Source organism: Aedes aegypti, chromosome 3, assembly GCF_002204515.2.
Source record: "Aedes aegypti strain LVP_AGWG chromosome 3, AaegL5.0 Primary Assembly, whole genome shotgun sequence".
NCBI lineage: Eukaryota > Metazoa > Arthropoda > Insecta > Diptera > Culicidae > Aedes > Aedes aegypti.
In genome coordinates this window covers 27,953,477-27,968,853 of record NC_035109.1, presented here as the reverse complement: position 1 = coordinate 27,968,853, position 15,377 = coordinate 27,953,477, and the positions used below count along the sequence as shown (strand labels likewise).

Below are 15,377 nucleotides of genomic sequence, written 5' to 3'. Positions count from 1 at the left end.
AAGCTTGGTTTCTTACGGCGACTGACAGGATGACATGCACACTAAAATATTGTTTGAATGACCTCAATTATCGATAGTCATTGCAAATGTTGTTTACAAACAAAGTCAAAATCCTCTCCGCGTTTCTCTACTATAATCATATTCTCTGGTTTTATCTAATTAATGTATGTAACACCAACTAAATAAATAAATATAAGCGTTACGGTTTGTCCAATATACTTTGATCACCCTATTTTTAATTTCTGAGTTTGAAGCCCCGTGAACGTGACCCAAATGTTCAGTTTCCAACCCCTCTGTTTGGTATGACAGTCGCTGTCAAACTCTCGTTTTCTTTGTTTTATTTTTTTCTTGCGGTGCACCAGCGCAAAACGCCAAAGCCCCGTTTTTCTTTCGCACGGTCCGGTGGTGTCGTTTTGCTGCTCTCGTGTGATCTTTCTCTCGAATTTCCCGTGTTTTTCCTGTACGAATCGGTAGAAAAATGGCCTCAATCAGTCTGCTGAACCCGAAAGCCGAATTCGCCCGCGCAGCTCAGGCGCTGGCCGTCAACATTGGCGCCGCCAAGGGAATCCAGGATGTGATGAAAACCAATCTCGGCCCGAAAGGAACCATGAAAATGTGAGTAGACTAAATCGCCTACGCATTAATGCCTTCAAGATGGGAATGTTTTCTATCGGAAAAGCGGTGAAACCTGATTGAGTTGTGCGAAATTTACCTCGAATAGAATAATGATTGTTCAAATTTTGATCCTAATTCAAAAAATCAATGTTTTACAAATTGCATGAAAAACAGTGAATGAGTCATCGAACCTAACCTAATTCCAGGGCTGTGACAACAGCCGCTAATCCCGTGATTCTCGCGGATTTGGTGTCAAGTGAATGAAATTCTGTGGAGAAAACCGCGGATATTCCAAATCATGCCGCAAAAATCGCCAACAAATTGATTAGATACCCACAGTTGTACAACAATTATTCCAGGGTGTCTACTACCTGGAAAAACCTGGAAAACCTGGAATTCTCAGAGAATTTTGGCCACACTCAGGGAAATAATTTTGAAACAGTAATTCATGGTTGAATATGTACACGATTAACTATTTCGAAACTATTTTTGCACACTTTATTTAATATAAAAAAATTTCGGCTGCGCCGCTTCAAAATGCTACTTGAACGATTCAGTTCATTAATAAACTTGGATGTTTTCCGTAAAATGCTCTCAAATAATGCACCATACATTTGTCATAAAGTACTAGGGTAATTTGCCCATTATTGCGGTATTCCCTATTATTGCGGTATAAGAATTAAACCCTCAATATTAATCGAAAACTCTATTTTCTATGGATATTATTGATGATGATGAAAGCTTAGGGTGGTAGTTGGTCCCTAGTGATTTATCCTACCTCCGTTCTGGTCACGATCTTCAGATTATCGTGATTCGTCAACATTCGTATTGATAAAGTGAAGGGACATGGTTGAAATGGAGTTTAAAAGAAACGAATGTCAGAACAGGTATCCACCGGCGACGCCAAACGGACCAACGTAATGTGGTGTAATTTGGGATGTGTGGATTGAATACTGATATTTTTTGCCAAGCATCAATATGGGTGACTTTCGAGGATAGCGAAACGTAAGAGGGGTTAGGACAAGGTTGTGGATTTACTGGGTAATTGTTTTCTTGTTCAGATTGGGTAACGCAAGAGAGGATTTTTAGCTCTGCGTTATATTAGGAGGATATTATAGTGCATGGTCTACTGATGACTGTGTATTTTAAGGGTGATCAAATGAAAGCTTTGTTGAGTAAAGTTGCCGTTGAATTTTTGCAGTTCGTAATTGTTTTGAAATGTTTGTCGGACAATAAGAAAATTTTCTAGGGTATTTGTTTGGATGCTAATGCATTATATTGATAAATCTAATTGTTCGTATCACACGCGAAGCATAGCATAACCCAATGTATAATGAAATTAGGTTCGAAGACAGGATTAATATTTGATCACTTAAACTTTACGCTGCAAGATATTCTTAATCGTTTTTCTTTTCTTCTGATGTACAGGAATAACTGGTATATTTAGCTAAAATAATGAACAATCATACGCATAGAGCCTACGGGTCATGCAGTTAGGATTGAAATTAAAATAATATTGCGCATTTCTTTCCACCACAGGTTTATCGCAGAAGTTTTTACATGTGCGGAGGCGTTGGTAGAGGTGCGCGATTGCGTCGAGTCGGGTCGGTGTTTTCAGCGGACTCATTTTTCGCAAATCGAAGAATGAGTGCTCTGAGGGCATCAACATGATTCGATGAGGTCCCACACTTTTATTTGCGCTTTTGCACTTGTAAATGTCTTACTAAATAGGAATACTTTGTGTTAGGGAAAGTGCAGGAGAATAAAATATAATTCATTAGAATTTTCTGATAGAGGCAGAGTTCACATGTTACTTAGGTATTTAAAAGCAAATGAGAACCACATTAAATAATAGATAAACACTAATGGTCATATTTTTATATTTTCATTTCATCGCGGTCCTCATTGCTCGAGCGGAGACGACAAAACTCGAGGTGGATAGAATCGACGCAACTACGACACGGAAAAGAAACAGATGAGAAACTATCGATACATTTATTCAACTATAAAAAACACGTTTTAACGTAATGACTTTATTTCTTCTCGTTTCAGCAATCCAACAACCAAACCATCTCTACTATCTTTTCATTTCATCTTCGTTACATTTATAGTCCCTCTGGCACTGAATCGAATGACGCATTCCGCTTTTTATTAGCGATGTCTTTGCTGTACGTTGAGCATGGTGTCGGAGGTGATGTGCTGTGTAGAACATCGGATGTTCTACACGGCACGCTACTTCCGGCATTTTGTTTGGCGTGCGGGATAGGCAGTGCTAGTGATGATATGAAGGCCGCTATTCGGTTTAGTGCCAGAGGGACTATATCTATTTAATGTATCTGAAGCTTGTGGGACCGCTTTAATTCCGGCGCCTGCTTGTGGAAGATCCCGGTGTGCTAAACGGTATAGGACATGTTAACGGGGGAGGCTTGGTAGGTCCTCACCCAGCCCGTGTCTAGATGGGCGGATAATTGTCTGCCAGGGTGTGGATTGAGCAATTACAATATTATTGATGATGATGAAAGCTTATAGTATTCCCAAGCTGTACCAGATGAATGCTTTAAAAATTAAACGATTTTGATCGTTGGAAGAACAGTTTTAAATGATGCATCAATAAAAGTCTATATTTTTAACCAGTCTCTCTATCTACGGGCGGGTTTTCATAAGCTCAAATTTTTAAGTTTAGAACCAAAACAATTATATGTAGCGAGTATATCAGTTCAGTATGGATGTAGTTACATGATAGATATTGAATTTTGTATAAAAGTTCTATATTTTTGAGAAAAAGCATATACCGCAATAATAGGACAATGAAAATAGCTTTATGCCTATTATTGCGGTATCTGTAAATCTCATTCAAAATTTCAATAGTCATTTTTAATTGTAATTGCTGAAAACATTAATTATATTATTGGGATACTAACTAGGGACATAATTTTGAGTTATTCATACATTTATTTAGTCAAACAAAAGGTTTATGTTTATTTTTTCCCTGTAGTTCCTCTTATTTACAAATATTCTGCAAATAAACACAATGTTTTACCAAAAAATCACGTAAACTGACTGAAAATCGGAACACATACCAAAAATACGTTGAACAACTAAGGTATAAAAGGAAACAATCGTTTAAAATTGCTTTGCTAGTGGGAAATATTTTTAAAAGCATCAAAATTGTAGGTTATACTTAAGTCAACAAATTCATTTCTTATATAGCGACTAGTGGTCTCAGATGGAAGAACCTTGTCTATTCACTTCAACATAGTCCACCTACGACGAAAGAGAAGACGAAACCGACAGAAAATCATTCGATTCTGTTGATTTGTTTTCGAATAGTGACATAAAGTAATGAATTAGTTTTCCTCATAGATAGGTCCAAAGTCACACAAACTGACAGTACCGTGCAGTGTCATTAACATAGAGGAAGCATAATTTCAATGCTCGAACATTGTGTGGTATTGAATGTTTATTGAATGTAATAAAATCTATGATTTTTGGTATACCGCAATAATAGGACGGCACTACCGCAATAATAGGACAAAATACCGCAATAATAGGACAGAGGAAGAGCTTCAGATTTATGTCAAAAAAATGTATGTATGATTCCAAAAATTACTTTTTTACTTCACTATACTCCAGATAAAGAATAGTTTTAACACTTAACATTGCAAAATACCATAATATTTAGATTTTGGACACTGCAATACGATTTTAATTTTAACACCGTGCTTAAGTCCTCCATAATAGGACGGATACCCTATAATCATCGATTATTCGTATTCCGGAAAAAATGTCTGTTTGTTGCAGGATATAAATCTGCATGATTAAAGATTTCAATATTATGCAGCTTCACAAAGAAAACATTTTGGGGTGTCTCAAAGATCAAATGAAAATGTTCCAGCACATTACAATTTTGAGCTACTGATCCTCAAAGTAGTATAAAATGCTGTTTTTTAATGTTGAAAGTTAAACTATGATTGGTATATAGTGATCTATCCCACCAATAATCACCAGAATAGGATTTTGTAGGATTTGGTTTGAATGCACGAATAAATGTTGAATAAATCGATTTCATCAACATGCCGCCATCGTCACACAAAATTATTCGTTCGTTCCTATTATATGGCATAAATGGCAAGATACCATACTTTTCTAATACATCAACAAATAAATTTTGAGCTTTGAAAGTATCATGAAACTCGTAGAAAAGTATTCTCTTACACATCAACTTTGAATTCTGTAGTAAACTAAGCAAATAAATCTTCATATAAGCTGGTTTTTGCATGTAAGTTGACTGTAGTCGTTAAACAATGCATTTCAACACCCAATATTTCAAAAACTAGAAAATATTTTTGAAAACGACCATGGTTTCAGTAACTTTAATTTAAGTAAACAGCAGTATATTGATGCTTGAAACAAAGAAATTGTTCCGCAGTGTTTTTTGATTAATGTAAAAGATTCACGCATACACCAGTAAAATGAATACTTTTTAATGGAACTTCTGAATAGACCTTTTTCGTCAGAACTCAGCCCGATCTCAGAATATATTTTAAGCATTCCTGTTTTTTTGTAGAAATTCTAATGAAATACAAAAAAATCATTTTATTTCCTTTGCAGTGTTGGTTATCCTCTCTTTTAAGATATTTGGTGTCTATTTTAAAGCAAGTCGAAAAATTTCTATTTTTGAAGGATGATCTCCTCCTCCTTTCTGGTGTTTACGTCCCCACTGGGACAGAGCCTGCTTCTCAGCTTAGTGTTCTTATGAGCACTTCCACAGTTATTAACTGAGAGCTTACTATGCCGATGACCATTTTTGCATGTGTATATCGTGTAGCAGGTACGAAGATACTCTATGCCCTGGGAAGTCGAGAAAATTTTCAACCCGAAAAGATCCTCGACCTGTGGGATTCGAACCCACGACCCTCAGCTTGGTCATGCAGAATAGCTGCGCGTTTACCGCTACGGCTATCTGGGTCCCACTTGAAGGATGATCTCTAAAGTCTATATTTTGAACAAAATTGTCTCTCAAGTCACTATATTCATTATATTGCTTGCAGTTAATCCTGATACATAATTTTACACAGTAACATTCAGAGACTATAATGCGAATATTCAATAGGCTCATCTAGATTTTTTCTCAGATCCCTCAAGGAAAAGCTTAAAGAAATATCCCAGTAATTCCAAGAGATTTGATCTGGAATACTTTCAAAAATGTTCTCGAGATATTTTTATAGAGTTCTCTCTACCAATTATCCCAGAAATTCATCCACCGAATTTTCGAAGGATGTTTAGAGGAATTTCTTTAGATTGTGCTCCCGTAATTTTTTAATTTATTTCTTTGATTTATTTTTTCGAAAATTATCCCAAACTATGCACTAATTCTTCAATCGATTCCTCCAGTTGTTGCTCTAAAGAATTTTCCAAACATTCATATACAGAAATTTCTTCGAGAAAACCCACCATAGTTTTGAAGAAATTCGCTTAGATATTTTACCAAGGAATCGCACAAGAAAAAATTATTAAATTCGGCTGGTGAAACGGCTGGTGCAGTTTTTGATAAAAAGTGCTTATAGCGGAAATAAAACGGACTATTCTGCACGCGTTGTGCTGGGCAGTGGTTTGTTAAAGGCCAAGCGGAAGGTGAAGATGCATCGACGCCGAACATTAGATTTTCGGGAGCGCGAATCTGGAGAGCCGGACAGCGGATCGGGCTGGGGACTTGATCGATTGGTCACTCGCTGGTGGTGACCAATCGATTAGGTTTTCAGCTTGAACCGCTTGAGTTTTGGCTTCGTTTCATCTTCACCAAAAAAATCGTTTGTTTTTGTGTCGTCGATTTTTTTTTCTCGTATTGGTGCACGTTCAAATCGAGTTCACGTTTTCGCATCACCGGAGTGATATTTTGCTATTGTGAAATGACCATGCTGATTTAAGTAACTTATAGCTGCCCAATCAAGGATTGATGATCAATTTGGTGAGTTCGTTTCATGATTTCATTTTAAATGTACAATATATTGAAAAAAAAACTTATATTTATCATGAGAACGATGGAAATGTTACTTAAATAATTTGTTTTAACAAAATATGAACAGTTCGTCATAGTAAGTGTCGACATAGACTCTTGTACATTAACATTAAAAATCCCAAACCTTTCCTTTTATTTGATTTTATCATTATAAAAAATAACCTTTTAATGGTTCGACGCTAAAAGTGTCGACTTACCACGTTGTCTTTATAGTGCTGATAGGTGATTTTTTGAACTGAGGTTGCATGAATCGCATCACTTACCAAGGTGAATCCTGATCATGTAGCTATGATCCCTCTCAACTAACAAAACTCCTTCTCGTGACAACCATGGAAATGCAGAGATGATCTCGGTTTCTAGTAACAATGGATGTCACACTAACATTCCTTCCCTTCCCCCGATGACCGTAAGGACATGGCCGGCGCCGTTATTGACTTTTCAATGTTTGGAGTTCTCGAAAGTGTACATTGAAGATGGAAAGCTACTCCCAAGCTACATCTCTTGCAGAAGCGACTCGTAACCTCACTTTTTACGTGTTCTACGCATCTAAAAATGCCTTTTTCGACAAATTGAGATCATAAAGCCAATAGTAAATAATCGGAATCTTCCTTTCTAGCAAATCTTCACTTAATAGACGCAAATTGGTTGCATAAAATCAAGAATTTCTATTCGTGGAACAGGTAAATTTCAGGTTGGGGAATCGCCACTGATCTCTTGGTTCCTTGTGCAACTTCGATTATTCTGGTCAATCACGGAGTAGCGACTACGAATTGTACGGTCATCAATGCTTATGCTTTAGATATTTTACCAAGGAATCGCACAAGAATTCCTACGCTTTTTCATGTTAATTCCTTTAGAGTTCATTTATGGTTACTTCCAGGAATCGTTCCAACAGTTTCTCGAGGGGTTATTCGAGGAAATCTATCAGGAAGGAAGGACTTCCCAATAAACTCGATCGTCGATTCATCATAATGCTCCTATTGATTATTTTTCTAGGAGTTTCTTCAGCATTCATCGAAACGTTTTCCAATGAATTTCTCGAATAAAATACCCTTGGGATCTTCTAAAGTTTATTCAAGGTTCTACACCAGCTAACACCACTGCAAATTTTCCAATAATTGCTCCGATCATTCTCATACAAACTTCTTTGGAAATTCCTTCCTATGTTATTCAAGGAATTAGAATTCTGAAAATCCTACGGGATAAGCTATTCGATTGATTTTTGTTTTCAATATCTTAACAATTGATCTAGGAAATCTTCTCAAACTTCCTCAAGTGTCTAGGAGTTCTTTCGGGGATCCTTGTTCATCAAGAGTTATGTACTTTGAACCTTATACAAGCTTCATCGGAGTTTACTTTAGGTTTTCTTCTAAAATATTACTCGTCCAGGTGTTTATCAAACATTTAACTAATAATTTCTGAAAAATTTGCATGCAATTTCTTTAGAGATATTCTTTTAAAAATGCCTGAAAAAATATTCGAAGACTTACTTGGGAAATATCTCAAAGAATTACTGGAGTAATTTCTTAAGAAATCTTAAAAGGAATCTATAGGGTACATTCAGAAAGTATTTACAGAGAAATTGCAAGTTGAAATGTCAAAGATATTCCTGAAAATCAATGTTGTAGGTGATTCTATGAAAGAGCTGCTTTCTGGAGAAGATACTTTTTTTTCTAGATGTCCCAAACGGGTATTTTTGAGAGTGCCCAAAAGAAAGCGATGGAAGAATCGTTGTCTGGAGAACTTAAGTCTTTGTTGGGGAATCTCTGGAGGAATTCCCAATGAAATCTCTGAGGTGTTTTCTGTGGTTCTTCTTCAAAAAATCCATATTGTATTCTTGAGGTTTCTAAAATGAAATTGTAGGGGGAATTCCTTGGAAAATAATCACTAAAGAACTAAAGAAATCTTTGTTTTTAGTTGAAGTGTTTTGAATCCATTTAAGACCTATTGTTAGAAATGAATTCAAATTCATTCAAAATTTATAATTCAATAGAATTTAAGAGTTTTTCTTGAGCCAGGAATTATTTCTTAAGACCTGAAAAAAACCTGGAAATATCAGGGAATTTCATTTCAGTAAACGAGTAGACACTCTTTATTCGCATTGAGAAATTTATATCAGGGTTGGGAGCAAATCATTTCTTAGTTTCTTGGTCACTATTTTCGACGAATGTCACCGTAGGAAAAAAAACTCGAAATCGATAAATTTGATAGATGCAAAAACACTTTTTATTGGCAAAGTTCCTTGAAATTGGATGGCCTACAACTTTGCTGGAGCATGTATAATATAATTTCTGCAAATAAGAAAGTTAGTTACACTTTTTCTTTGATAATGTGGACCACCCGAATTTTCAATAACACCAAACAAAGGGCCTAACTAATACAAACATCTTTGTTGAAGACCGTTTTCGTTTAATGTCTCATTCTAAAGCGAAGTAGGTATGCACTTCAACAGAAATGTAATCGCCTATCTCGATGCGTGGAAAGTTTCTTGCAAGAAATGGTCAAGAAAAGCATTTTTCTTTGATCGCAGTACGCAGTTGAAAAGAAAGTCGTTTCAAATGGAGCTCACTGTAGAAAATTTCTTGACCATTTCTTCCGCAGAAATTTTTACTTTTCTTGAGCGGAACAGCATACTTAGGGGTCTATTTTGTAAATCGAGCTGATTCAAGTGACTCGTCTGTAATCACTGTCGATCAAAGTAAGCATGCATATTTCAGATGTCACCCGTCGACTCCCATAGTAATCCAGTCACATAGAGTGAGGGCTGTCGAAAAACTCGAGTGACAAAGCCAAGTCGAGCAACATTTTTGGTCGACAGTGACTCCAGTCGAGTCGTTTTTGGTCGACTCGACTTATAAAATAGGGCCCTTAGCTTTAAGCTCAAAATTCCGCGTAAAACTGCTTTCTGGACCATAGTACAATGGTATTATAATTCCACTGTTCGTTTCTGCATTTTTTTCTATCAATGTCATTTAGAAACATTTTTTTGTCGCGGAACGAATTTCACAAGTCACGATTTTCTAGGATACACGATTTAGAAGTTTTTTTTTTCTAACAGCCCTGTTATTCTGTTTTTGCAGGTTGGTGTCCGGAGCCGGCGACATCAAAATCACCAAGGATGGCAATGTCCTGTTGCACGAGATGCAGATCCAGCACCCGACGGCTTCGTTGATTGCCCGGGCCAGTACCGCCCAGGACGATATGACCGGCGATGGAACCACTTCCACCGTTTTGCTCATCGGAGAGCTCCTGAAGCAGGCGGATTTGTACATTTCCGACGGGCTGCATCCTCGCATTCTGGCCGAAGGTTACGACCAGGCTCGCCAGCAAGCGTTGCAAATTCTGGACCAGATGGCCCACCCGATCGAAATCAACCGGGAGGGTTTGTTGAACATTGCCCGTACTTCGCTGAGGACGAAGGTTCACCCGCAGTTGGCGGATTTGCTGACGGACGTCTGCGTCGAGGCCGTCTTGGCCATCCGGACCGAGGGCAAGCCCGTTGATCTGCACATGGTTGAGCTGATGGAGATGCAGCACAAGTCCGCCACAGATACCCAGCTGGTCAAGGGTATCGTCATGGATCACGGTTCACGGCACCCGGATATGCCGAAGCGTCTGGAGAATGCCTACATTCTTACGTGCAACGTTTCGATGGAGTACGAGAAGAGCGAAGTCAATTCCGGATTCTTCTACAAGACCGCCGAAGAACGGGAGAAGTTTGTGCTGGCCGAGCGCGAGTTCATTGAGGAGCGCGTCAAGAAGGTCATCGAACTGAAGCGTAAGGTTTGCGAAGGAAACGACAAGACTTTCGTCGTGATCAACCAGAAGGGCATCGATCCGATGTCGCTAGACATGCTGGCCAAGGAGGGAATCATGGCCCTGCGTCGGGCTAAGCGCCGTAACATGGAACGTTTGGCTTTGGCTTGCGGAGGCATTGCCATGAATTCGTTCGATAACATGGACGAGTCCTGCTTGGGATACGCCGGTCTGGTTTACGAACACGTCTTGGGTGAGAACAAGTTCACTTTCGTTGAAGAGTGCAAGAACCCACTGTCTGTCACAATCCTGATGAAGGGACCCAACAAGTACACTCTGACCCAGATCAAGGATGCCGTCCGTGATGGACTTCGTTCGATCAATAACGCCGTCGAGGACAAGAAGGTGATCCCGGGAGCGGGAGCCTTCGAAGTTCGTTGCCACAACAAGCTCAAGGACCATGCCAAGGACGTCAAGGGAAAGACCCGTCTGGCTATCCAAGCCTACGCCGACGCTCTGCTCGTGATCCCCAAGGTTCTGGCCACCAACAGCGGTTACGATGCCCAGGACACAATCGTCCGCTTGCAGGAGGAAAGCCGCCTCAGTGAGGAACCGATTGGGCTGGACCTGTCGACCGGAGAACCGATGAAACCCGTCGATCTCGGTGTGTTCGATAACTATATCGTGAAGAAGCAAATCCTCAACTCCTGCACCGTCATCGCCAGTAACCTGCTGCTTGTGGACGAGATTATGCGTGCGGGCATGAGCAGTCTGAAGGGTTAATAAAAACGTGAAAGTTTGATCAAATCGATGGTTTGCGCGTAATGCCAACATTAAATTGTTGGGAGTTCTCGGTTTTCGCTCTATCTGCATCGCTCTTACTATTTAGTCCGCTAAGCACGGTCGTGTTCTTATAAATCACTCTTCTACATTATAATCGTAATAATTTGTACTCATCTTACTTCACCATGAAGACGAACCACTTAATAAAACCAATGCTTTCACATAAGTTAACACTTGAAAAGTGGGGGAGTTTTATTCAATATCACAAGGAGTTTATGACTTCGAAAATATGATGTCCATAACAGTTTGATCTGCGCATCTGTCTCATATACGTATAGGGTTTATTCACAAATTTCATAACGCTGAAATTGGCCAATTTTGACACCCACCCACCCCCTCGTAACACTTTTTGTATGACTATTTTACAAATTATGTATGAGCTGTAACATCTGAAGGACACCCACCCACCCCCTTCAGCGTTATGAAAGTTGGGAATGGGCCCATACGTTTTTAGCCACGATACGGTTTTTTGTTACAATAAATGTTAATTTTTCAATGTTTGATCATTTCTCGCATAACCTGTGATCTCGCCTTTAAAGCCATTGGTAACCGATTGTGTAACTTGTTGTTACCGAGCAAACGAATGGATTTGGGGGAACTGGGAGTAAAATGAACACCCTAAGCAATTTTCATGTTTTCTTGCTTATGAAGCTGTCAGATACCTTTTCAATTGCTCAAAATTGAACAAGGATGTTTATGCAATGTAACAAGTTGAAATATTGTGATGGAAATATAATTTTATCAACATTATTATAATTTTGAAAATTTCTTTCAACAACAGTGTCAATGTTCCAAACATGTGGGTAAAATTAAAATGTAACGGGGGTAATATGAACATATACTTGGGGGTAAAATGAGCATACAATGGGGGTAAAATGAACACCATTCAAATTGAACGGGTTGCGGCATGACTCTCGGCATCTGGTACATAATCAATGCATATCTCACAGACATTCCGGAATCGATGGAACGTTTAGCTGCGACCATCATGATCACTGTCCATTTCTGTCTTTGTATTTCCTCCGGAAAACTCTCGGCATCTGAAGTAAAATCCGGTAGTATTCGTCCTGCTATGGTGTTCATATTACCCCCATCTCGAGTGGTTCATTTTACCCCCAAATAATCAATTTATTCAAGTAATTTGTTCTAAGAATTTAAAAGATAAAAATACTTTCAATTTCCATCTACTTATCATAAATACTTTAAAGATATGATGTGCTACGCAGTTCAACAGATTTTTGATGGTTTGTCATTAAAAACCTTAAATTCCACGTGTGAAAATTTACATCATATTCGAAAACGGAGAAGCGTACTTTGGTTTTGTTTACTTTTCCAGCTTTTGACAGTTCTAGATCGTGCTAGAGTTGTCGAAATAGCTCCTTTGTCTGAGGATTAAGGATGGTGCAATGTTTTGCATAGATTTATAGCATAATTACCGTAAAACACAAACCTGTTCATTTTAACCCCCTACCCCCCCTCTCCAGTGCATTTTACCCACAGTTCCCCTATGCCTTATTCAACAATGTTACGATAAAGATAAGATCCTCTTCTATCTCCCAGTGGTGACAGTTTCCATTCTGGACCATAGTGGTTTCTGCGCTCGTGTACATACACGGTACATGTCACCACCACTACTTAAAAATTGCTGGTGGAAAATATAAACAAAGATCAGCTGTTCCCAGCAAAATCAAATGGCAGTATTTTCAACCAGCAAATTTGCGCATGTGTTCGTGATACCGCTCGACGAGAGCTCAATTCATTTGCTTAGAAACAAGGTGCTACACACTGAATTAACAATGGCTTTTAGAGCGACATCACAAGTTATACGATTAACCTTAAATTACTAAATAATGTGTAAAAGTCCTTAAGCCAATTAACGGGAACCTTACAAAGGAATGACAATTGAATGCATCCCGAAAACACGTGTATTACGTGTCCAAATTGCCTGAAAGTAGGCAATCCAGGATCTGTTTTAGGGATACTCTGAAAGTTCTCCGGGGATTTTCAAGCGATTTTTTAACCTTCATCCAGCCAACATACTTTTCACATGCAAAAACTACACTAAAATGTGCATAACTTTTTTGATTCTCGATGGAATTTGTTGAAATTTTCAGAACTTCACAAAAGACTCTTCTAGTTTATGGTCCAGGACACTTGGGAATATGGTCCACGTGGTTCCGGAGTTATTCCGGATTGTCTTGGGGTACCAAAATTGGCCACATCGTCCATTCAACGGATATCTCAAAACCCAGATGAGCTAGAAAGTTGATGTCTTCGGCAAAGTTGTTCAGCAAACTAAGGGCTATCCGTCAGTAACAATCTGAATTGGGAATTTATCCGCTAGGTGGCGCTAGTTACAAATTTTCTTCAATCTTCTATATCTCAAGATCCTGATGAGAAGGTTGGTGTCTTCGGTGAAGTTGTTCAGCAGACCCTAAGCTATTTGTCAGTAACAATCTTATTTGGGAATTTATCCGCTAGGTGGCGCTAGTTACAAATTTTCTTCAATCTTCTATATCTCAAGATTCTGATGAGCTAGAAGGTTGGTATCTTTGGCAAAGATGTTCATCAGATTAAGGGCTATCAGGCAATAACAAAATTAGTTGAAGATTTCTCCACTAGGTGGCGCCAGTTACAACTTTTCTTCAATCATCTATATCTAAAGATCTTGATGAGCTTTTAGGTTGGTGTCTTCGGCGAAGTTGTTCAGCAGATCAAAAGCTATCTGGCAGCAATTAATCTAATTGGGAATTTATCCGCTAGGTGGCGTTAGTAACAAATTATCTTCAATTTTATGTATCAAGAGTTAACAATCAGATCAATGTTGGGTGGCTCCAGTTTGTCTTCGACATAGTTGTTTACATCGTGGCGAAACTTTTAAATTCTCATAATTTGATGTTCGAGATTTTTCACGTTTAATTTGTAACTTACGCAGCTCAACAGCCACAATACATAAGTTGGATCATCAATTTGTTTTATATGCTTTTTTTCATTCAAAGCCTTATATTTCATTTACGAGATTTTTTGGTGGAGCCTTCCTTCACCGTGTGGTTAGAGTCCGCGGCTATAAAGCAAAGCCATTGTGAAGACATCTGGGTTCGATTCCCGTAGACCCAGGATCTTTTCGTAAGAAAAATTTCCTTGACTTCTCTGGGCATAGAGTATCATCGTACCTGCCATTCGATGTACAAATACTAAAAATGGCAACTTTGGCAATGAAAGCTCTCAGTTAATAACTGTGGAAGTTCTCATTGAACATTAAGCTGAGAAGCAGGTTCTGTCCTAGTGAGGACGTAATGCCAAGAAAAATAACGAGCTATGGGCTAGTTCATCTCGGGACCAACGGCTTTACTTCCCTTCAGAAGGAAGTCGTCACTAAAATTTGTAATGATTATCTCTTAGATGGGTCGTATCCCAAGTCCTAAGCGTATGTTTTAACGACTATACCGAGTCCATTTCCACATACACAGAAAGAAAAATCCGTGTAAATTTCAGCGTAAAATCGTGCACATAAAGGGAATGCCAGATATGTCGCAAATCTACACGTCACATCGTGTAAAATTACATCAACATCATGTAAGTTTCCGCTAAACATCGTGTAATCTAGCATGGACTCTAGCCGATTACGCGTCAATTCGCATAAATTTACACGATGTTGATATAATTTTACACGATGTGTCATGTAAATTTGCGACGTATCTGGCATTCCCTTTATGTGCATGATTTTTCGCTGAAATTTACATGGATTTTTCTTTCTGTGTAGAGTCCTAATTCCTACACGCAAAAAAATTGTGCTGTAAAAACTACCATTCTAGGGGGTTAGCTTAAGCGCTCGCACCGGCAATTTTCAGCAGACCAGAAATGCGCTTGATTTTACCATGTCTGTAGTTGAAATCAGATTGTTGTAAATTATTTCTGTCAAATGTACCAGTAATGCGGTGGGGTGTACCGTAAACATAGTATATTGGTCTGAATTTCCATGGTAGTTTTAAGAATGGGCGTAGTCAGCTACAATAGTTATTTTTACCACAGAATTTTTTCCCGTGTAGTTTTTCTGCTAGAATTATAGGCCTATTCAAATGACGTCTCAAATCAGCTGATCGGGAAGCACTTTGACATTTCTTCTATGAAAATGACAGGCCCG

The 15,377-nt window shown here is 38.6% G+C and overlaps 1 protein-coding gene across 1 annotated transcript; it reads left to right on the top strand.

Moving 5' to 3' along the window:
* Positions 1-359: 359 nt before the first annotated feature.
* LOC5568526 (T-complex protein 1 subunit zeta) lies at positions 360-11,414 on the top strand. Its single transcript, XM_001652304.2, has 2 exons — positions 360-615; positions 9,715-11,414. The coding sequence occupies exons 1-2, from the start codon at positions 479-481 to the stop codon at positions 11,171-11,173; spliced, it is 1,596 nt and encodes a 531-aa protein (XP_001652354.1). The 5' UTR covers positions 360-478; the 3' UTR covers positions 11,174-11,414.
* Positions 11,415-15,377: the final 3,963 nt, after the last annotated feature.